The following is a 23058-nucleotide window of genomic DNA, read 5'->3' on the forward strand; positions in this document are numbered from 1 at the left end:
ATGCCGCGCAGGAATGTGAAAGGCGCGCGCCCGCCGCCATTTTCTCTCTTTCTTGGCAGACGGCGGCAGCGGCCGGAGCGGCGCCGGGGAGGCCATGGCGGACTATTCCACGGTGCCCCCTCCTGCCGCGGGCGCGCCCGGGGGAGGTGGCGGCGGGGCTGGAGGAGTGAACGATGCCTTTAAAGACGCGCTGCAGAGGGCTAGGCAGGTGTGTGTGGCTCTATCGAATCAATGGGGTCCCGGGGCCTGGAGGCCGCGGTCTCGGAGCCGCGGGAACAGCGAACAGTGAGGGCGCCGCGCACTGGGCTGCGGGGAGCGGGACCCCTCCGCCAGTGTGCGTGCGCGCGTGTGTGTCAGTGTGTATGCGAGTGTGAGTGAGTGTGAATTGGGGGGAGCCTTGTCCCGTCCCCACGCCCCCTTTGCGCCACCCGCCCGCCCTGGGCCGCGAGGTATTTGTGGCCCCGCTCCGCCATTGCCCGCGAACGGCGCCGGGAGCGGCCCGAGGGCATTCGGCGGTGAGCGGAGCGGCCCCGCGGGCTCCGTCCCCGGCGGCGGGGAGGCCAAATCTCGACGGGCGAGTAGCGGCGCGTTATCGGGCCGGGCCCGGCGCGGCGGAGGGACGGGCGGAGGGCGGCGGCTCCGCGGCGCGGGCCGGGCTGTGTTGCCCGCGGCGCCCGCAGCCTGCTCGGACCGGTTGGGCGGCCTGCGGGGCCAGGGCGGCCCTTGCGGAAGCTTTTTATCCCCCAGCTTTATTTGCGGCTTCTGCACCACGGGCCGTGTTTTCGTCGCTTCTCGGGCGAAATGTTCGCCTTGCCTGTTAATAAGCGGTCGCGGTTTTGGCAGTATTCGAGGACGCGGTGTGGTCGGGTTTTGAAATTGTTTGGCCGGTGAGGCCTTGCCGTGAGATACCGCGGTGTTTGGCGAAGAAAGCGTAGAGAAAGAAAATTCCCGTGTAGGAAAAAGGTTGTGGTGTTTCCAGGCCAAGTTTTCGGTTGGGATTTTTTTTGTAGGTGAGGACAATTGAGGCGGCTTTGCTGCTGAAGTATGAGCACAAGTCCTTAAATCGCAAAAGAAAACCTCTATGAACAAAACTGGTTTTGGCCTTTTGTTTAATGATTTGGGGTCTTTTTATTGCGCGTTGTTTAAATCCCTGAAATCTTTTAGAAAACGTGGAATTAACATGGGCCGAATTAAATACTTTTTTTCCTTGGCTCACATCTGCCTTTTGTTTAGATTGCAGCGAAAATTGGAGGAGATGCTGGCACAGCAATGAATTCAAACGACTACGGTTATGGAGGGCAGAAAAGACCTCTCGAGGATGGAGGTACGCACTCATTCCTGCTGCATTTCTTTTCGTGGCGCATGGCCACTGTGCTAGAAAGATTGTTTGTGGATGCGGGGTTTTTTTTCCATAGCAGAGCATTAAAACATTTTGTTCCCCTCTAGATCATGACATATTTTTTCATTTTCGGTTTAGTGGGGAAGTTTTAAATCGTTGTGCTGTAACCTGAAGTGAATGTAAGACTATTTTACAGTATTTTAAATGTGGTTTAAGTGCTGCAAATAGAAAAATGCATGCTGGGGAAAGGGACAGAAATATTCAGGTTGCAAAATGCCTATGCAGGTGTCATTGAAGTCTTTTGTGGTTTTGTGGGATTGGTTACAACTCATAAATTGCAATTAGGGCAGGAAGTGCTGGATTGTTTCATTAGCTGCATTACTGCACTGTTTCAGATAAAAGTATTAATGCATTTCATTGTAAAAGCATAGGATTTTAAAAAACACAGGGAAGTGAATTTTCTACCTTGAAGACACTTTTGTATAGGGTAATAGTTCAGCCTACAGCACGTGTGAACCCTGATAAGATCATGCTTAAATCCTCTGACTTGTTGCAGCTTTTTCGATTTGCCTTGCACTGCAGTAAATTTTCTCCTGACATGTGTGTGTGTCCTCTTCTGTCTCTTACAGAGCATCCACTTTGAACTTAGCAGGGTTTGATATGGTTAATGTACACACCAAATCCTATCTAAATTACGGGAAGAAATCTTTGAACTTGCTGAAATGTTCTCATAGGTCTCACAAAAGAGAAATGCCTTTTTTTTTTTTTTTCTTTTAAGAGGATTGAAACTCAGTCTACAGAATGTAACTAAGGCTTTATATCAGGATTTCTTGTGTCCTACAGTAAAGGGTTTTTTTCTATTAAAGGTGAGGTTTTTAATATACAAAAATGAGCTAATGATGCTTCAGATGATATATGTAATGTATTCTTTTTATTTTATGTGTAGATGGCTCTTGGACAAGTCCGAGCAGTACAACACACTGGGAGGGAATGCCCTCTCCTTTTAAAGGCAGGAATTTTTATTTATTACCTGTGTTTAGTATGTAAACATGACATAAACTAGTGGATCTTTCTGGATTGACACAAATATTTCTTGGAATATGTGGCTGAGTTTTTGCTGCATATAAATTATGGTGGTTCATGTAGCCTTTATTTTGGGGTGGGAAGGAAGCATCTGAAGTGTTATTTTTACAGATACAGGTTCATGATGCCTTTTATTTCTCTACTGTACAGAGAGGATTTGGACAGTAGTGATCTAGTTACTGTGAATCTGCTTTTTTTTTTTTTTTTGAAGTTTTATACTATGAAATGCTTGATATTTGGATAGGGATTTCATATCAGCGTTCAGATTGAGATTGCATTGCCATGTGATACTGTTGTATTTTCAGATATTTGGTCTAGATTTGTGGTCATTGTCTGAATTATTTCTTAAGTTATTGTTGATTTTTGTATGGATTTGATTTTTTTTTTTTCTTTTTTTACTATAGAAGCATCATTAGCTTGAGCAGCCAACAAAGCTGGACTTTGTTCCTTGTCTTAGTTGAGTTTCAGTGACTGGGTATCTGTGAGCTATCTACACACAGTGCGTTCTGAAAGCTGCCTTTTGTTAAACTGAGAGACACATGGAAAAACCTAACACCTTTTCAGCTATACTAACCAAGTGCTGAGTGCTCGTCAGATTCTTTCTTTTATTCAGATGATCAACTCCCTGAAATTGGAGGAGGAAAAAGAAAGAGAGGAAAAAAAAAGGGGGTTAAAATGCACTGGAAATTTACTATTCACACTAAAAGGCTTAAAGAGTTCCTGAATTTCTTGGCAAAAAAAATTTAAAAAATCTTAATTTTGCAGATCAACCAGATGCTAAGAAAGTTGCTCCCCAGAATGACTGTAAGTAAATTTTATTTTGTTGCCAAAAAAACCTAAACAAGTGTAACATTGTCAGAACAACAGTTTGAAAGTGTTCTGGTAGGTGACACTTAAATAAGGGAGATCCAGAGTGTGGCTGGGGGTTTGTCTTGCATTGTTGAGGCAGCACGAGTCTGCTTGGTAAAACTGACAGTGGGGGTAGCAACAATAGGGAGTCTTTATAGCTTTTAAACCTTTTGATAACACTTCCTAAAAGTAAACTTGGACTGAAGTTAGTTTGATACAATTGAGTTTTGTTATCAAAGGAAAAGCTTAGTTGTAAGCTGTACCACTTGTTTGAATTTAATTTTAACAATGTTTGTTTATAGCTTTTGGAAATCAGCTACCACCGATGCATCAGCAGCAAAGGTAAGGGTTTTACACTGCATCTTACAGAGAATTTTTATTGAAACAAAGCAGTTTCAAGCAATTTTTTTGAAAAAATAGTATCAACACATGAAGCATTTATTCTGTGTTTTTATGATCTGTTGAAGTTCAGCTTTAGCAAGTCCCAAGTCAGACAGTTAAAATGTACCTACATTGCTCTCCCTTTCTTTCTCCACGGCCTAGGCTGTGGATTGAGCTCAATAAAAGAAAAATATATTGGCTGATTTCTCTACTTCAGCCTATGTAGCATAGCTAGAAGTTGGAAGCAGATCTGAAGTTTAGAAAGGTGATGCCATCTTGTAAACAAAAAGCAAAGCTGAATGACCTAAAACCAAACAAAATAATTCAGACTACAACTTCATTGTTTTCTCCACTCATTTCTTACCTAAACAGCTACATCCAGATGTTACTCTTTTGCTTTGGACACTTCTGAGATACCAAAATTTGCAACATCCTTTGATGATATACAGATGAAACTTAAAATGCTGCAGAAAAGTAACCTTTTCTGTACTGCATGTCTGTTAATGAAGAGAGTGAAGGAAACTTCTGACTGATTTGTACAACACTTAAACTTTTTGTGGTTTTTTTCTGTGTATTGTCAGCTTATGTAGAACTGTGCTTGCGTAATGACTTTTAAGTTACTGGGAGGCAAGTAAGCCAGGCTGATGGTGGGGCAGTAGCTTGCTTTAGTTTAATGGGAGGATAAATGTAAGTATGATGCTGGTTTGTTCTCTGCATGGTCATGGCTTTGTTTGCCGTTGGCTGTAGGTCTGTGATGACAGAGGAGTACAAAGTTCCAGATGGGATGGTTGGATTCAGTAAGTAGCATGGCTGTGCTCATGTGGCATGGTGGGGGATGTTGGCAGGTGCTGTTGGTACAAATCACCTTTGTGTTTTCTTTCCCCAAGTCATTGGCAGAGGTGGAGAGCAGATCTCACGCATACAGCAGGAGTCTGGCTGCAAAATACAGATTGCACCTGGTAACTGTTTGTTATGTGGGGGGTGTAATTGTCTGTCTGGGGGAATGGGGAGGTGCTTGGTAGGAGGTCCAGAAGATTGCTCATTGCTTCTCATTGCTTCTCATTGCCTGAACCTTCATTTAAGATACAAGTGAACTTTTTTGTGCTAATCATGACTGTGATGGGCTAAAGAAATGCAAAATGGGATACAATGATTATTCTACTTCATTGAGTATAAAAATCCAGTAGTTTGTGTATTATGGTTAATTTCATAATCTCTTTCTGATTTAACACTGCTGATAAGTTGGCTTTATTTTATGTTTGCAGATAGTGGAGGCCTGCCTGAAAGATCATGTATGCTAACTGGGACACCAGAGTCTGTTCAGTAAGTATTTTTAACTGATATCAGGACTGTAATCATGATTTTACTCTCATGGCAGCTGACCTGACACATGTGGTGAATGTATACTTGCTTTTGTCCGTTGTTGTAGTGGATACAAGTACAAATGTCCTTTGCATGCTGAATCAAGCAGCAGCTTTTGTTCTAAATTAAGCTTTGATGAGTGTAACTGTGTTCAAGATCCTTGAGGAGGTAACTTCATTAAATACAGTTGGTAAAGGACCATCTTTTAAATTCCAATATTGGGGTGGTTTTATTATTTTGCAGTTAGTTTAAGTTACTTTTGCAGATTGATTGAGATTGCTTCATATTTCTTAGTGATAATAGCCATAATTCTTTTGCAGACACTATTCAAATTTTAAAAATTGCCAAGCAGAATAGATAGGGGCAAGAGATACTTGCAGGGATGCACATTTATGAATGTGTATTTTCTTTCACAGGTCAGCAAAAAGATTGCTTGATCAGATAGTTGAAAAGGGAAGACCTGCACCTGGATTTCATCATGGTGATGGACCTGGAAATGCAGTCCAAGAAATTATGATTCCAGCAAGTAAAGCAGGATTAGTTATTGGGAAAGGTGGAGAGACAATTAAACAATTACAGGTATATATGTATCATCTTTTAAATATGATGGTTCTGAATGTGGGTTTGAGTGAGTATTGACCTCCCTTTTGTCAAATAGGAGCGGGCAGGTGTCAAAATGGTCATGATTCAGGATGGCCCACAGAACACTGGTGCAGACAAGCCCCTTAGGATAACTGGAGACCCTTATAAAGTTCAGGTAAGAAGTGCCTCACAATTAAATGCATTTTAAAATCTGTTTGGATGTTGCAGTACCTGAACAAACTTCTGTTGTTCTTTTAGCAAGCCAAGGAAATGGTGCTGGAGTTAATTCGTGACCAAGGTGGCTTTAGAGAGGTGCGCAACGAATATGGGTCAAGAATAGGAGGAAATGAAGGGATAGACGTAAGCATGGTTGAAAAACTTGTTCACTGTATTTTGAGATGTTCACTTTGAAATGTTAAATTGGGTAATACCACTGACAGCTTTTAACCAGATTCCAAAAGTTGGTTGTGGCATGTAAGTATTACTTGGTCATTGCTGAATTTACAACACTAAAATGATGGGCAGCATTCACTTTACATTGCCAGCAGCTATGAATAATTTCAAGTAGCTGGAGTTTTTTATCAAGTAAGCAAGTAAATTTTATGGTCAAGTATATCATGTTACAACATTATTGAAAATTAACTTTGGCCTTTACAGATCTTATTTAAGGCCAGCGTTAATGCAAGTCACAAGCTAGTAACTTCGTCAGGGAGAGGCTTAAAGCTTCATCTGCTGGAATCTGCCTTTTAGATACTCTATAAATTCTTTCTTTTTTCTATTCTGAGAGGCATAAAATCCTCTGCAATTGCCACCACTATGAGAACTTCTAAAGCTTCTAGGATCACTTTCATTTTAATGGTTTAGTCCAGTATGTGCTAGGCTTGTGACTTGATAATAAAAAATCCATCCTTAAAAAAGCCTGAAGTGGCATTGGTCTTGCCCTACTTAACAACTCTAACCCTTTCATTATGTGGATTTTTTTAGTAATATCTATGCCATCAACATCTTGTTTGGGTTTGGGTTTTTTTTAGGTTCCAATACCACGATTTGCTGTAGGTATTGTAATTGGAAGAAATGGAGAGATGATTAAGAAGATCCAGAATGATGCTGGTGTTAGGATCCAGTTCAAGCCAGGTTTGTAACAGGTTCATAAGTTTTTGTGACTTTACTGTGAATTTACTGAATTGCATATACTGGAATAGTTTGTTTTTATTCCAGATGATGGAACAACTCCAGATAGAATAGCCCAGATCACAGGGCCTCCTGACAGATGTCAGCATGCTGCAGAAATTATTACAGATCTCCTTCGCAGTGTTCAGGTTGGGTAACGTTGTTCAGTGTTTAAAATCTCCTGCCCACCTTTTGGAAAGACCCAAAGTTTTCAAAAAGTGTGTGTAACTAGAAAAAATAATTTAGTTGTGCCATTTGAATCTACTTCAAAGTTTGGTCTGGAATGTGAATGTTTACAGTTACAGTTTTGCAAGTGACCATACTGATTCAAAGTCATGGCATTTCTTGATGTGTCTGATTTTAGAGCTGGTCCTTGTTTTGTGTTAATTGCTAATATGCTCTTACTTTTGGTTGTAATCAGTGTTTAAAAGCTTGTTGTTAGATGGGCCCCACTGCTGCATTTACAGAAGGCAGACAAAAATGACATCTTTGTATGTGTGAAATTTCTGCTTGCTTCTATATCCTTTCCTCCTTCATCTTTCATATGCAGAATTGTACAGAACGTTTTTTAGAATTTAATTTATGCCTTCCATAAAAGGTACTGCTTCAACTACCAAACTTGAGTAGTGAATCTGTTATTTCTTAACAATAATGTAATGTAACTTGTTTGCATTTGTTTGCAGTAATTTTATAGAACATGCTCATTTGTTGCTGCTGTTTTTTAGGCTGGTAACCCTGGTGGGCCAGGACCTGGTGGTCGAGGACGGGGTAGGGGCCAAGGCAACTGGAACATGGGGCCTCCTGGTGGATTACAGGAGTTCAATTTTATTGTCCCTACTGGCAAAACTGGATTAATCATTGGAAAAGGTAATATATCTTATATATGTACCTTGTATGTTACTTTAAAAACCACTCAGCTTCTCGGTTTGGACAAATGCCGTGCTACAGAGATGCAAGATGAGTCTGATGCTAATAATGCTGAATTTATATGTTCAGTCCCCATATGGGCCTTTCCCTTAAAGAGTTGGACTCCATGATCTTTGTGGGGCCCTTCCAACTCAGAATATTTTGTAATTCTATGACTTTTTAAAAAAATTTTGATTGCCCAATTTCCCCTGTTTTGGAGACTTTGTATATATTAATGGTACACATAACTTTTCTGGATCCTGTAAGAGAAGGAGCCAGTTACCTTGTGGCCAGTACCTCTGTGGGGCTTTTTTGTCATTTGGGCTTCCTTGCCCCTTTTATTGGGAGGTTGGGTTGTAAGTTTATATTTACTGATAACCATGTGTGTCAGTTGTCATTAATGTTTAATATTAGATGTTTACATAAATAAAAAATATATACAAGATTGTAGGAATTCTTTACTGACATTTCTGAGTAATTTTTTTATAACCATTTAAAAATTTATTTTACTTATTTATTGCCATTAAATCTCTGTGCTGCACTGAAGAGATTTTATTTGAGTTGTTGGAATGTTCTTGAACAGCTCATAAGAATAGGTGCCTTTTCATGTCTTTTTGGCTTCCATGCAGTTGACTTTTTCTCTGATATGAATCAGTATTTTTTGCTTTGATGCACCTCATAAAAACTCCGTATTGCATTGCAGGTGGTGAAACTATTAAAAGTATAAGCCAACAGTCTGGTGCTAGAATAGAACTTCAGAGAAATCCTCCACCTAATGCAGATCCAAACATGAAGATGTTTACTATCCGTGGGACACCCCAGCAAATAGATTATGCAAGACAACTTATAGAGGAAAAGATTGGAGTGAGTGGAGAACTGACTGCTTTTTTGTTTATTGTTAGAGCTAAACGGAGCAGAAAGCAAGTCTCCTTTGTGGAGATTTCTTTCCTTTCACTTCCCAGATTAAATTAATCAGATAATAAATGGATAATAATGGTCATCTGGATTTAAAGTAACAAAATATTGAAATGGAAACCGTTTATCTCTTCGGCATCATACAGTGTGCTCTTGAAAATGCCAATTCTGTGTATATGAAAAAATTCTTAAGTTCAAAGATGTTAGTGACATGTTTTGTTTTTCAGTCCAGTTATGTTTGGGTAAAGTTCTTATCAAAGTTACACTTTCAGTTTCACAGTGTTTTTGTTTGCCTGTGTGTGTGCATGTAATTAAATTTACAAGAGGCTTTTTGTGCCTAATCTTAAAAGCAGGTTTAGTTAGTCAAGTTTAGATGTATTGATTTATTTTAAAACTGATAGTCTTGTTCGAGTGTGGGGAGTTTAGTGCAACTTGTGGAAAAATCTGTGGGTTTTTTTGTAAAATCCTTTACTTTCTCAAGAAGGAGCTGAAATAACTGCAGTTTTTTAGTTGCTATTACTGCTACAGCTGCCTCTAACTACCTCTAAGCCTAATCAAACTTTAAGTAGCCTGTTTTCTGCAGGGAACTGTCTTTAAAACCAATCAAACCTTTTAGGTGTTCTTTGAGTGTTTAGACAAATGCTTTTAAAATGCTGAAAAATAGAGATTCTCAAGGTGTATTTTCATCTGTGTCCCACCCTTGTTACAGGGTCCAGTGAATCCATTGGGTCCCCCGGTTCCCCATGGTCCCCATGGTGTTGTTCCTGGCCCACATGGACCTCCTGGGCCACCAGGTCCTGGTGCTCCCATGGGACCATACAACCCAGCTCCTTACAACCCAGGCCCTCCTGGTCCTGCCCCTCAGTGAGTATTGCCTCAGCTGACTTTGTTCTGTGTGGGGTGGCCCTGGGGCTGCCTCTCACTGTGGGTGTGATCTTTTCTAGTGGTCCTCCAGCTCCATATGCTCCACAGGGATGGGGAAATGCTTATCCACACTGGCAGCCACCAAACCCACCAGACCCAGGTAAGAAATGCACAGCTGTGCTGTAGTGTTGGAATATTTCAGGTACATCCATTCTGTCCTTACAAGTATATGCATTGTACAGTTACTTGTGTTACGCTCCTAAAGCTGAAAAGCTCCTGTTTTTTCTGGCTTTTTTTCACTGATTGTCACTTTACTTATGTTTTGCACTTTCCATATGTGCCTTGTGAAATGTTGAAATTTAATTGTTACAGTTGGAGTATGTTTTTTTACAAATGTTACTGATACTGCATCACTATTTATGATACTTTTTGCAAGTCTTGGTTCACTGATTTTGTGCAATTCAGTTTTCTTAAAATCAATGTTTTTGCATAAAGTTCTGTAGTAAGGCTGTCTTTAATAGTAAATGACTTTTGTATTTTATTTTAAACAGTCTTTACTGATTTGTCTTTTTGCAGTAAATGCTATGATATTTCTAGGTTTTGTTCTATTACAATTTTAAGAGTCTGATGCTCCAGTGTATTTTGTTGACTACCTTTTGAGGGCTAAAACCTTGGTGAATTGCTGTTAATAGAGTAAAACTAGTTAGGGTTGTGTAGTTTGAGCTTTTGCTTATCATAGTTTTGTATTTTCTTCTGAAACCTATCTTTGTAGAATTTGTTTCTTCTATTTCTGTTTATCTTTGTCGAGATTGGGAGTTCTTACTTAAGTACAACTTCCAAAGTTGTAGCATCCTGCTTTTCTTAAAGTTTACATCCTTTGGTTGGACTAGAGGATATGGGGAAATGGAACATCAGCCACAGAAGGCATGGTAAGGCTAGATGCTTGAGTTTGTTGTACCTCATTGGTTTGAGGTGGAATTGTAATTCCTCACAATTTGAGCCAAAAGATCTCAATTCTGTTTATGTTATCAATGACAGATATTTTATGGTAGCCACTGTTCCTGCCATGGATTCTGTTAGTGGAGAAGGGACTCCATGTCTGTATCACGTTATCTCTTTGCAAAGAGCCCTTGCTGGTTTTAGTTCCCAGACTTCTGCACAAGGTAGCTCTGCATGTGCTCAGTTCAGTGTTTAAAATGCTGCTGACTTCATTTAGAAGTAGAATGGCTCAAAGTGACTCAGTATCAGCATAGCAAAGTATTTCATGCAAAACCACTGCTGAAAAGCTACAGCCTGTTTCACACCACCTTTTTTACTCTTCACTTCTCTACATAAAGGCTGGGTAAGAAACAATGGCAAATACTCCCTTGATGTCATCTTGATGATTCTGTAACTGTTTTTTATGAACACTTCTCTTCAAAATCTAATGAAGTTCTCATATGTGCAGTTGAAGTTGGTGTTTCTTTTGACTAGCATTTATTTGAATGATTTTTCTACAGTTTTCACTTAGTTACTCATTCCAGTGTAACAAATGGGTTATTTCAGTACTTTTTTCAGAGGTGCTTTCTCCAGAACTGTGCTTGCCCTTGTCATGTGAAAGTGGAGCTAGTTACTACAGTCAAATTTCTTTGGAAATTAATGAACCCAGCTCTGTGTTCTTCTACTCTAGAGAAGTAGCTAAGGAGGAGGGGGAGGAATTGAGCAATGGCTTGTTTGATATTTGCAGGTAACCTTAGAATATAGGAAGTGTTAATTTAAATCCACTATTGTTGATGGAAGTAGTGCAATTTAAACAGAAAGTAGAGTGTTAACATTTTTTCTGTGTGCATTTGGAGTGATTATATCTGACTTTTGTCACAGGATTTCGTTTAGCATTAATTTGTTGCTCTGGGTTCTTCTTGAATGCATTTTTCAGGGGAATTCTTCATCTTCCATTGCTCACTGCCTTACCTGTTTCATGTTTAGGGAGGATTGTATTTCCATTCCCATGTATAGTTACTCTAAAGTGTCAGTTCTGTCCATGTCCTTTTGTGAATTCTCTCCTCACTTGGATGAGTTTCTTTGCAGATACTTTTATTCTTTAAGACTGCAAATACTGTTTGCAATTATATGCTGGATGTGTAAAATGTATTATTTTGTCTGATAGTAGATTTTCAGGTATTGTCAATTGCCAATCTTGTAATTAATCTGTGATCCGCAAGAATAAGCCATTCCTAAAGTGTGAGAAACAGAGCAATAAAACCCTAGGAAGCAGCATCATTGGCCTACCTAGATGTAGATGAATAATGAGTCATGGAGATAGATGCGACTGTTTCTATTATTTTTTTATACTAAAAAGTTGTAAGTAAACAGTGATGCTTAATAGCCATGTATGTGGATTCAGGTTCTTAAAATGCTGTGTGTTTCTCTATTTTACTGTTACCTTAAAGTTTAAGTGACAAGCATTGCAAACACCTAGTAAGTCTTGTATTCTTCTGTTTCAGAAATATGTATTTGGCATGCCTCCTCCACCGGTGCCAGTGTCATTAGCGTGAGGTTCTAACAAAAGTAAAACCACTGAAATCCTTTGGTGCTAGAGTGATTCATTGCTGCTGCCATTTATTGACATGACTGTTTATTTAAACTTTAAAAATCTGTTTCTATTTACCATATGTAAGATTAATAAGTGGCATTGTAGTAGTAAAGGTTCTAAAGTTATTTTATCTCTCCAGCTCTATGAAAGTACAGTTTGTATAGTACATTGGTCTTAAACCTGATCAAAAGTTTATGCTAGAAAGAAAAAATACTAGAAGGATGTACATGGATATTTTGTTTAGATGGATTTTTCCTTGGAGGATAATAAGAATGCCTAGGACAGGATTAATTGAGGGCAGCATTCTGTTCATAGTAGTGCTATTATAAATGCTTCTGTTCTGTTTTCATAGGTAAGCCAGGAACAGATCCCAATTCAGCAGCGTGGGCAGCTTATTATGCTCACTATTACCAGCAGCAAGCACAGCCACCACCTGCAGCCCCTCCTGGTGGACCAGCTACAACCCAAACCAATGGACAAGGTAGATATTGAGTGAAAGGGACACATTTCTCATTGCTGGAGGTGTAAATACCCCATTCTTTTTTATTGTTGTCCTCCTGTGTCAGGTAAATTTATTTTATCCAGCTGGTTTTCTTGGAAAACTATTGCTTGTAGCTTTCAATATTGCTTTTCACAGTTTCAGTAGTAACAAGGGTCATGTATTTATCTTGGAATATACTCCAGGGAGAATTTTGCTGCAATGTGGGCTGACTTAATGACTACACAGAGCAGTCATAAATAAAAATGTAATGAGCTAAGCTGTTGATTGTCATTTCCTTAAATGGTTGCATCACTTCCAGTGGGTTTAGGACAATTACAGTTGTGGTATGTAGCTGTATAATTTTAATTTTTGTGCCTGGCTGAGGCTTACCACTTGAATTTTGGTATTTTGAATTGCCAGTGGTATGCACTTCCTGAATCTTGAAAACATGTCTTCTTTTACTAGTAGTTTGTAATTGTAGTAGCTTGTACCACAAAGGTTTATAGTATCAGATTTGAGTCATGTCACATATTTCAGTGGATTATTATTTGGATTATGTGTGAAACAAACCCCGGTAATTTTAGTTTAACTATTTTTAATGTAACTCAGGAGATCAGCCAAATCCAGCACCAGCAGGGCAGGTTGACTATACCAAGGCCTGGGAGGAGTACTACAAAAAAATGGGTAAGTGTGCAGGGGGTTTTCTGTTGTTTTTTCTGTTCCACGTTCACAGTGGAATGTTTTAGGAGACTTGTCTGTTTTGCTGGATGAGATGAGGGCTTCTACCCCAAAAAAAAATGAAATGCACAGTCATGTCTTCTGAACCAAATACTGCTGAGAAACAGACGAAATTTTGTGTTGTTTTTAGGCACTTCATGGTACTCAGACTAGTAATCAGCTTTACAAAAATGCTTCAGACTTAATGAGATATCTTTGATCATTGGGAAACAGCAACTTTTAAATGTTTCATTCTGAATATTATAAAGTACATTTCCTCTGTTTTGAAGTTCACTTTTACCTACTTTATGAAGCTATCTTTTTATGTTTGGTAATTGTTTTCCAATTCTCTTCAGATTACATATGATTTTTTTCCTTGTGCTTTGCTTTCTGTGTTTCCAGTTACTATACTAAAGCATCATCATTAGCTATCATTTATACTGTGCCTTTTTTAAAATAATATTTGCTTTGCAGCACTTGAGAGCTGTTTTTAAACTGCAGATTATATGTTGTGGGTAGCTTTCTTTATAAAACTGAAATTAATGTGCTGGTTTATTATTTCATTATTTTGTGTATAAGGAAAGTATGTGGCAGAAGGTGTCATTACCTTTTAAATCATGGTTGTGCTCTGTCTGTGGTGTCCTGCCCTGGATACTGCAGGACACACAGGAATGCCAGAGCTTCCCCAGTGTCTCTGACTACACATACAGCACCATTGGGATCAATCTTTGTTTGCAGGGGAGGGTTTGGTGCCTGTTCTGCCATCTTCCTACTGCACTGTTTTCTCATGGAATATTAAAAGCATTCAGATTTAAGATCAATAACATGCATAATTCCTCTTACCAGCCTTCTGCAGTATTGATAACGCTTTGCCAAGACATAACTATCTTTATTTTTTATTTTGGCACAGTATAAGTGATCAATTCTACAGAAAATACATAACGAGTATTTAGTTCAACAGCTGTGTATCAGACTAAGAAAATTACACCTCCCAAACATGTGATTTCTAAGATAATATGCCTTCCCATTTTTCTTCTTTCTGGTTCATTCAGCTATTTCTTTTCAATTTATTGTCTCTCTTAGTTTGGCTCACATTCTGAAATGCAGACTTGTGGGTGGCTTTCACTTTTTTTTAAATAATGTAATTTGTTGGTAGGCTCTCTGCTATCTTTCTAATTTGCTGTCTTGGAAAGCAGAGTCTGGATTGCACTAGTCTTGCACTTGCACAGATTAAAAAATAGCAATAGAGTTAATGGGAGCAATTCCAAAGAGGAGTTGGAAAAAACACATTGGGAGATAAAAAATAGTTGGTCTTAAAATGTAAAATGTGAAAAATGCCAAGACAGTCAAATAAGAGGAAAAACACAAGGGCAGTTCTCATCTTAATTCCTTTTTCTAGTTCAGATTGAGTTGTTTGCCTGAAGGAGAGCTTTTGATGGCTGGACCTACATAACTTAACTTAAAATCATGAGAACTTTTTGCTGCAGAGTCTTGTTGTGGTAGATACCCTTTATCTTCAAAGCCACTTGCAAAAGAGGAGTTCAGCTGGAGTTGACATAATGCTAAATGGTGCAGTTTTCCCCACCTCATGAACAGTAGAAGGTCAGTAGAAGACCTGATGGACAAGAAGGCTGCCCACCAGCAAGTTCTGGTGCTCTCCAGGCTTTCCAGTACCATTTGTGCTTCCTGTAGTGCTGTTACTTCTGTTCCCATGAACTTGTGCCAGAGGATGGCAATTACAAGTCACTTGCTCTTTGAAGACTCAGGTTTTTCACAACACAGATGAATGATTTCACCAAACATTGTTAAGGAGAGCTGAACTGAAATTCAGACTTGCTGAGCCCTGTCAGTTCTGGTTTTGTTGCTGAAAAAAACTGGTTTGATAATCCTTGTGGGAAGCTGAACAAGTTGCCATTGATATTGCAGTTGGGGTTTTGGATTTTCTTGTACTTAGTTAAGTATGAGTGACCTGAAAATGCTAAAAAACTCCAGAATATGCCCATCCAAACAATAATAGGATTTTCAAAGTGGCTTCCTACTGGTGTGATATGACTTTGCTAGTCATGGGGAACACCTCACTGTATTTTTCTCTGAACAGTGACTTGAATATTAACCTGAGTCAGAAATACAGTGGCAAAGTCCATCTCCCTTTTCAGACCCTTGTTTCAGGGGCTGCTGCTTTGAGTAGCAAATACTCCAAAAAGTCTCTCATGGGTAACAGTTCCCTTTAAACATGAAGTCATGATCATTAGTAAATGATCCATATGCCACTATCAGAATTTTTAACTTTATTATTTAAAGTCATTCCCATATATTGTGGGCTTGACATACAGTTAAAGGATTCAATAATAAAATAGGAGTTTTTGAAAGGTTGCTTATCATTGTAGTGGAAAGAAGAAACAAAGCAGTTTACTTTTACTAGAATCACCCTTGATAATGTTGAACTATAAAATCTCTGTTGTTTCCTTTCTCAGCCCTCCTTAAAGGGGATGTGTTCTGTGTTTCTCATGTTTCCTCTTGTGGTGACAGTAATTTATAAGTACAGATATTATCTCACAGTAATGGTGAAATTAGAAAGAGTGTACCCTGTTAAAGGTAGTTTTTGTTAAAATAATTGATCAAAAGTGTAAATTGTAAGCTGTTGTACATTAAAAGTTGTAAAATGTGAAAACAGATCTAAAGATTTTAAAAAATGTAACTTTTTTTTGGAAATTCCGTTACTGTATAAATGAAAATAAAAGATGGATAGACTTCAGAGCTGACCTACAGTGTAAGTAGAAAAAACTAAGTTGTAAGGAGAGTTGGAAAATGAAAGGTTGTATTTTGATGATTTTCAGGATCATGCTTTGCCAAATACATTCTCTGCTCACACTTTGTTTTTGAGAGGATTAAAAGATTACACGTGTGTAGGCATAGTGTGAGTAGCTAGGATTCTTTGTTTAAGTATTTAAAGAAAAACAACTAAACAAAGCCAACCTTCAGTCTGATACTCTAGAAAACACTTCCTTAGAATTTCTGATACTGTGTTCCTTAGAAAGTTGCTCAGTGGACTTGTATTCAAATAAAAAGTGAGTTGGTTTCAGGTAGAACAGGAAACTTTAAGCCCTCATCATGTGGGAGCTGCCCCTTTCTATCCATAACAGAATAGACAGTTTGGGTGCATGTGGAATTGTACAGGGTGCAGGTTTGCATTTTGCTTGGGTTTATTTCCTGTGGGGTGATGTGATGTGGTGATTTGTTTTTATTGGGTTTGAGGGTTTTATTCCTAGTATCTTAGAAAAAAATTGCAGAGGTAGTGGTTTTTTTGGTAATATCTTAATTCTGACTAGAACTTTTGATTTGAATAATAATCCGTTAAGAATATAAATCAGTAAGTTTCATAGGACAGTAATAAAAGTTCTGATTTGGAAGTTCAGGAAACTTGAAATAAAGCCCTACATATAAAACCCTTTTGTTTGGGTGCCTGCAAGTGTGTGTGGACAGATATATAGAGTGTGTTGCTTTGCTTGGAGTCTTGCACATTTTGTAGTGGTAATTGCAAAAACACCTCTCCGAAATTGTAAAGATTAGTGGTACTAAGAGGGGTGTGTTTGGTGTTTCTGAAGTTGGAGGAAAAAGGAAGTAAAGATGTCTGTGACAGATCTCCTGCAGAAGAGCAGCATAACTAAAAGGTTGGCTGTAATTCTCTTTTATTGTTTTGCTTGTTTTTTTAGTATGCTGTAGAGTCCCTGTGTATCAGTCTGGCACTGGGATTGTAGTCTGTCAGTTGATTATATTGAAAGGAGAGGTAATTCTGAGCTCTCTTTGAGAGTGTATCTGTACATGCTCTTGTTTCTAGAGATTAGAACTTCCACAAAGTGTGGAAGCACATTTCAGGACTGTATTCTGTAGTGGAGTAAATGTTTACAAAAATTATTGCACTTTTTGAAAAATGTAACCTGCAATAACTTTGAAATTGAATGAAGTATGCCAGCATTGGGGAAGTAAATGAATTGGCATCTGCTGAGCTAATGAATGCAGTCTGTAAAATAAGGTAAAATTACTCTAGGTGGATTGCAAAAAGTTTTGCCTCTTGGTGTGTATTTAAATACTACTGTTGTTTAGGCCAGCAGGCTTTAAACATGATTCATGATTATGAATCAAGAGGCTGAAAAACCGTCCTTAATTTTGATTTACATGGGAGTCATTACATTAAAGTAATAGAATGAGTGTTTAGGTTGAAAGAGGCAGCCACAAGTTTATTCAGAGCCTTGGAGGAATATTGCGAAGTGATGTTTGTTGAGATTCTCTCATTTCTATTGCAACAACAAAGCTGTGCAATTGCAATTCCTTGCAGGTCAAGCTGTGCCTGCCCCTGCTGGGGCTCCTCCGGGCGGGCAGCCAGATTACAGCGCGGCGTGGGCCGAGTACTACCGGCAGCAGGCAGCGTACTACGCTCAGACAAGTCCCCAGGGAATGCCACAGCATCCTCCAGCACCACAGGTACAGTCCTGAAGTGGTTTTTGGCTGGCTTCTGTCTCAGTGGTTGTAGATATTTTTTTGCATGTCTCCTGCTTTGTTCCTTTGGGGTATGCATCTTTTTTTCTAGCAAAGTAGCTATCAGAATAATGAGTAGATGACTTTGTTTACCTGATAACTTGAGTTCTGTATCTATCCATATGTTTGGTGATTGTTTCTTTTATTAAAAAAAAAGAAGAAAAACTTTCTCCTCCCAGGGTTTTGAAAACCATGCAAGAAGCCACCACCATTTACATTAACCAATTTTTCTTTCTTAAAGGCTTCACTCCTGAGTTAGCTCGATTTAAAGGATTTTCTTTAACTTTTTGTGTATCTCTTATGTATCTCTTCTGCACAGGGCCAATAATAAGAAGTGGACAATACAGTATTTGCTTCATTGTGTGGGGGAAAAAACCTTTGTTAAATGTATGGATGCAGACGCCTTGATGAAGATCTTAAATTTGGTTTAAAAAATAGTGTTTTTGACAATGTACAAAATATCTATCACTACTGATAGGAGGTAATATTTCTGTGTAGAAATGAAAAAATGGTTTGTTTTTAGTATTAGTGTAGATGTACACATTCCAGCAAATGTATTTGCAATTATGTGGTCAATGCTTTGTGATATAAATGTACTTTTTCAATGTATACTTTATCACTTTTAAAATGCCTGTTTTGTGCTTTACAATAAATAATATGAAACCTCCTGTGTCGGTAAGTTGGATATGTGGGTATATGCAGTATTGATTATAGGATTGATTTGCAACGCTGAATCAAGGTACCGCTACACAAATGAGTTGGGTTTTTCCCCCCCCATAAGCCTTGCTGAGTTTAAAAACTTGTCATTAGCATGTTTTTCCCCTCTTGCAGAATAGCTGTAGATGGAGGATCTCTTTCATTCATTGTATTTTGCTGCCCAGCACCAGTAATCTCGATACCTTAATTTTTTTTCTACTTGATTAAAACTGCATGTGTTTAAGAAGATGATCTTTTGGCATACTTCCATTGCATTAACAGTGAAATTTCCTTTTATACATGACCACTGTTTCAGACCTGTGCAGCTGTTATAACAGAACTTTTGTTGTTAATTGAATACTTCAAAACTGTTCCTGCATAACTATTCTATGGATTTTTTCAGACTAGTATAAAACTACTTTAAGTGTAATGTGCTTAAGCCTTCAGTTTAAAGTAGTCCACTTCAAAACTCAGTGTAGAAAAGTCAATGTGGTAATGCATAGTAGTTACAAAAATTGCGTCTGTCCTTAAAACACTGTTTTGTTTGAGTGATGGGAGTGGTTGAGAACTTCCTGCAGAGCAGATAACTTCTCTTTTTGTAAATATTCAAGTATTTGAATCAACTGATTATTTTTTTATATATACTTGAAGCTTCTTATTGCTCTAATGCTCATACTAAAAAGCTGATTCTCTTGAAATCCTGTGTTTGCTCTTTGCATATTTATTGGCTCTTTGCATATATTAGACTACATGCACTACAGTCTGTCTTGCCATTGTCTGTTGAAGTGCAGGTTTGATCCAGCCAGTATAGAACTAGCTCTATAGGGGTGAGGAGGACTGTGCTGTGTATCATCCTTGATTGTTCCTTCAAGGAGCATTGCACTGTAAGTACATCAGAATGACAAATTGATGAACTGCAACAGTATCTTTTTGTCAATGTTCCACATAATGCAAATGCTGTGCTTGTGTGATATTATGTTGGAATACAGTGCTGGTATCTTAGGAAATCATAATTGCTTCTTAATTCAGAAACATAGGTTTGCTTATATATATACATACACATAATCTGAGTTTTGTGGGTAAGTATTTCTGAAACTTCTAGCAATAGCTAAAGAAAATCATGTTTCTGTTTATCTAAGAGTTTCTTTCATTAGTACTCATGAGACAGCTGTCATTCAGTGTTATAAAGTATGCATATCATAACATTGAAGTCTTTGAGAACCACTTGTTAGACAGAGTTGTCTTTGTCTCCAGATAGTTTGCAGATATGTAGTGATGTAGGTATGTTTTAAATAATTCTATAACTGTTAATTGCTTTAATTTTTGGAACACATGTTGTTGCTTTGAGAATTAAATTTTTTTAGGGTGGCTGCACAGAGAAGTAAAAGTTAAGGCTTGAAAACTGAAGTAGTTTTTTCAGGTAATCAGCAATGTATGCATTGTGCTGTAGAAATAGAAGGAATTATTTTTATCCTTTTAAAGCTAGGAATTGCTGGTAGCTTGAAGAAGGCTAGGACAGTATTTGCTATCTTTAGTGTAGGGTATTAAGTTTAATAGTTCAGGTATTTTGCATGGTATTTTGTAGATAACCTTACAGAATGGTGCATTTATTATGTACTAAAGTGAGCAAAATTAAATTCACTGGATTCTTTATCATTCGCAAAATGGAGGCTGTTGATTTTGATTCATTTAAGGTATAAAATCTTTATTAATTGCAAACAGTGCAATTATTTATACTTCACAGTGCCTTCCCAGACCTTCCACCTTAGGTTCTGCTGCAAAAAAGCAACAGGTAAGCACAACCTAAGGAAGTATATAAATTAATATATTTCAGTACATTAATGTTGTCCCTGTGAGATCTTTGTGGTTGTGTATTGAAAAGCAATCTGCTGCTTCCCCAAATGCATTGTTACTCACGGTTCCATTTGAGTGGAAAATCTTAAGTTTTTAAACAACTGTTTATATTTCTAGGTCAATATGTATTTTTTTCTTTTTTCTTTTTTTTTTTTTTTTAAGAAAAGAATGTTAGATTGCAGTAATTGAACTTGATCAGAATAAGTAATTTTTGTTATTTTACCCAAATAGATAATTGTTGCAATTAAAGAATCAAAACCTTTAAAATGTGCAGGAATTGCTTTGGTTAGAAATGTCAACAGCCTTCACAAATGTTTTTTTTATGATAGGGCACTATTCCCATTAATCCGTAAGACCTAAATGTGAAGAATGACTTCTTGTTGTTATCACTGAACTTGATAACTTGTCTTACAGTTCTAGTGTGTTAGTGGAGTTTGCTTATTAATACTTGACATGGTAGGACAAGAGATTTTGCAGTTTGAGATGAGTATGTTTTAACTGAAAAAGCATGAGCACCAGTTAACAGTACAGCAAATAATATTTTATCGCTATAGCAGTCAGTGTATGCTGTTTCTTGATATTTTTAACTGAATTGCTGAATATTTTGATAGTATAAAATGTTAAATGTCTTACAGATGGTCTGGTACAGGTTTTTATTCTGAGCTTTTGTTGTTGGTTTTTTTTAGCTTAACATAAAGCAGCATCTGTTTGGTTTTTGTTCATTATTCTGCTTCTAAAATGTGCTGCTCCTCTTTCAAAAGTCCTGCTTATCTGTACATCAAAGAAAAATATTCAAAAATACTGCCTTCATTTTCACACACAGTGCTGAAGATGCTGCAAGCACCAAATCATAGCTCATAGAATCAGGTCCTGAGATAGTTACTACCAGTAAAGAGGAATCCTTTGAGTGTATGCCATTGGTGAGCCGATGAGCATGGACCGTAGAAGGGCTCCATGTAGAAGGTAAAATTGGCAAAAGCATAACAGATTTGAAATGTATCCCATACATAATGATATAGGGTATAATTTTTGTTTTGATCACTTTTCATTCTTTAAAGTATTCTTTGTTTCACCATTAATGTTCCATAATCTGTTAAAGTTTTTTAAACTGTGATTTAATAATATAAACCATCTGTTTTACTTTATATTCTTCTAAACAGTCAAGCTAATTTTTGAACTGAATTAATAGTTGTTATTCAGTTTCTCAAGCCACTTAGTATTTCATCTGTAGCTTAACATGTAACTTCATTTTTGATGTGAGAAGAGGGTAGGTGTGTACCATTTGGATACTGTGGATTTAGTGTGGGGGTGAGTCATTTGTTCACTTCCTTTTTACATGGTACTTTTTCCTTCAACTGTTGCTCCTGAAATATCTTGAACAGTCTTTCAGTTGCTAATTTAGCCTGTGGGAGGAGATAGAGAAGAAAAAGCCAGTGTATTGGGATGTTGCTAGTGTGGAAGGTGAGATTTCTTCTGTGTAGCATTTGAGGTGTATTGGCTTCCAGCTTTCTCACTGCAGGGCTTACAGGCATGCTGGTCTGTGCAGAGCACCGTGTTCCTTTTCTGTTTCAACTCTTGTCTCCAAACTCAGAGTTCCTGGGACAGCAGTAGATTATTGGAGTTACCCCAGTAGCAAAAAAGATAACTGAATTTGCTTAGAAATGTAGTGGACTTGTCCAAAAGGTGTCTTGAAATGTTTCCTGCTTACCCCACCCATCACCTCTTAGTGTCCCACAGTGAATGTGAAGAGAAGAAAAGTTTTAAAAGCAAGCATTATGTTCCAAGTAGGAAAAGAATTTTCATATCACTTTCTGCAGCCTATACTTAATTAGGACATTGAATAAGATACCAGGTGGATTCTCTTTCGGGTGGCTTTATTGTAAGTCATCTGTTTCACTTGTCAGGCAGATAGGATCACGATTCACTTGCACAGCCTATCTTGAATTATTTCATCTTTATACTAGTGATATTTTACTGGATGGTAGAAACTGTTTCTCCCCATTTCTTTCCAGAGTAATTCTTAAGTTTTCCATTGCATGCTAAAAGTTTTTCCATTTTACTTTTTCTCCAGAAGTGGGGGGAGGAAGGGAGGACTGGGCTTTTAAGAAAGCAAACAGTTGACAGGATTCCCTCTTCCCTAGTACTAGCTTATGAAACTCTTGTGTATGCACAAATATTTCTCTTGCGTGCATGTGAAATGCCTTTTCGTCCTGAGAAAAGTGTTCTCTGCAGAAACTACCCGTGTGTAAACAGAAGATTGGCTTTAAAAGGCAACTGTGATGGGAACAGTGTCTTAGGGAGATGCAGCTTGGACTTGAGGTAAATTGAATGCTTTACAAAAATGTGGTTTTGAGCTTGCATTGACATTGTATGTAATATGGGTACACATTAACTGTATAATGGTTTTGTATGGTTTTTCTCAATAAATGTAAACTGATGAATAATAATAGCAATGGTTTTGTCTTTTTTTATGCTCCTATCCCTGCCTTTGTTATTTTGAGCTTACAGCTTCAGAGCAAAATTATTGTATCAACCTGTACTTCTGTGAATGACTATCACCCACAAAAAATGAAGTTAAATGTTCATGTAGTTATTAGAGTAAATACTAATTCAAAACACCGTGCAGCTCGTTACCCTTTGTTAATGAGGCCAGAGAGTGACTTGCAGCAGGTAACTGTAGAAAGAAAGCAGATTCAGCCACAGTACTATACACAAGTACTCGAAAATGTGACCTTTTTGTGTAAAGTTACT

The 23058-nt window shown here is 38.0% G+C and overlaps 1 protein-coding gene across 2 annotated transcripts; it reads left to right on the forward strand.

The window, feature by feature from the left end:
• Window positions 1-21: 21 nt before the first annotated feature.
• On the forward strand, window positions 22-22739 carry FUBP1 (far upstream element binding protein 1). Of its 2 annotated transcripts, none has more exons than XM_058808461.1 (20): window positions 22-208; window positions 1234-1324; window positions 3188-3226; window positions 3574-3613; window positions 4400-4449; window positions 4540-4611; window positions 4918-4975; window positions 5431-5593; window positions 5673-5771; window positions 5855-5956; window positions 6628-6730; window positions 6815-6915; window positions 7492-7633; window positions 8376-8536; window positions 9297-9451; window positions 9532-9611; window positions 12376-12504; window positions 13114-13188; window positions 17558-17703; window positions 18077-22739. In XM_058808461.1, the coding sequence occupies exons 1-20, from the start codon at window positions 95-97 to the stop codon at window positions 18083-18085; spliced, it is 1929 nt and encodes a 642-aa protein (XP_058664444.1). In that variant the 5' UTR covers window positions 22-94; the 3' UTR covers window positions 18086-22739. The 2 variants fall into 2 exon arrangements, with proteins under 2 accessions (XP_058664444.1, XP_058664445.1); XM_058808462.1 differs by having other exon boundaries at window positions 5855-5908.
• Window positions 22740-23058: the final 319 nt, after the last annotated feature.

Source organism: Ammospiza caudacuta, chromosome 7 (assembly GCF_027887145.1).
Source record: "Ammospiza caudacuta isolate bAmmCau1 chromosome 7, bAmmCau1.pri, whole genome shotgun sequence".
Taxonomy (NCBI): Eukaryota; Metazoa; Chordata; class Aves; order Passeriformes; family Passerellidae; genus Ammospiza; species Ammospiza caudacuta.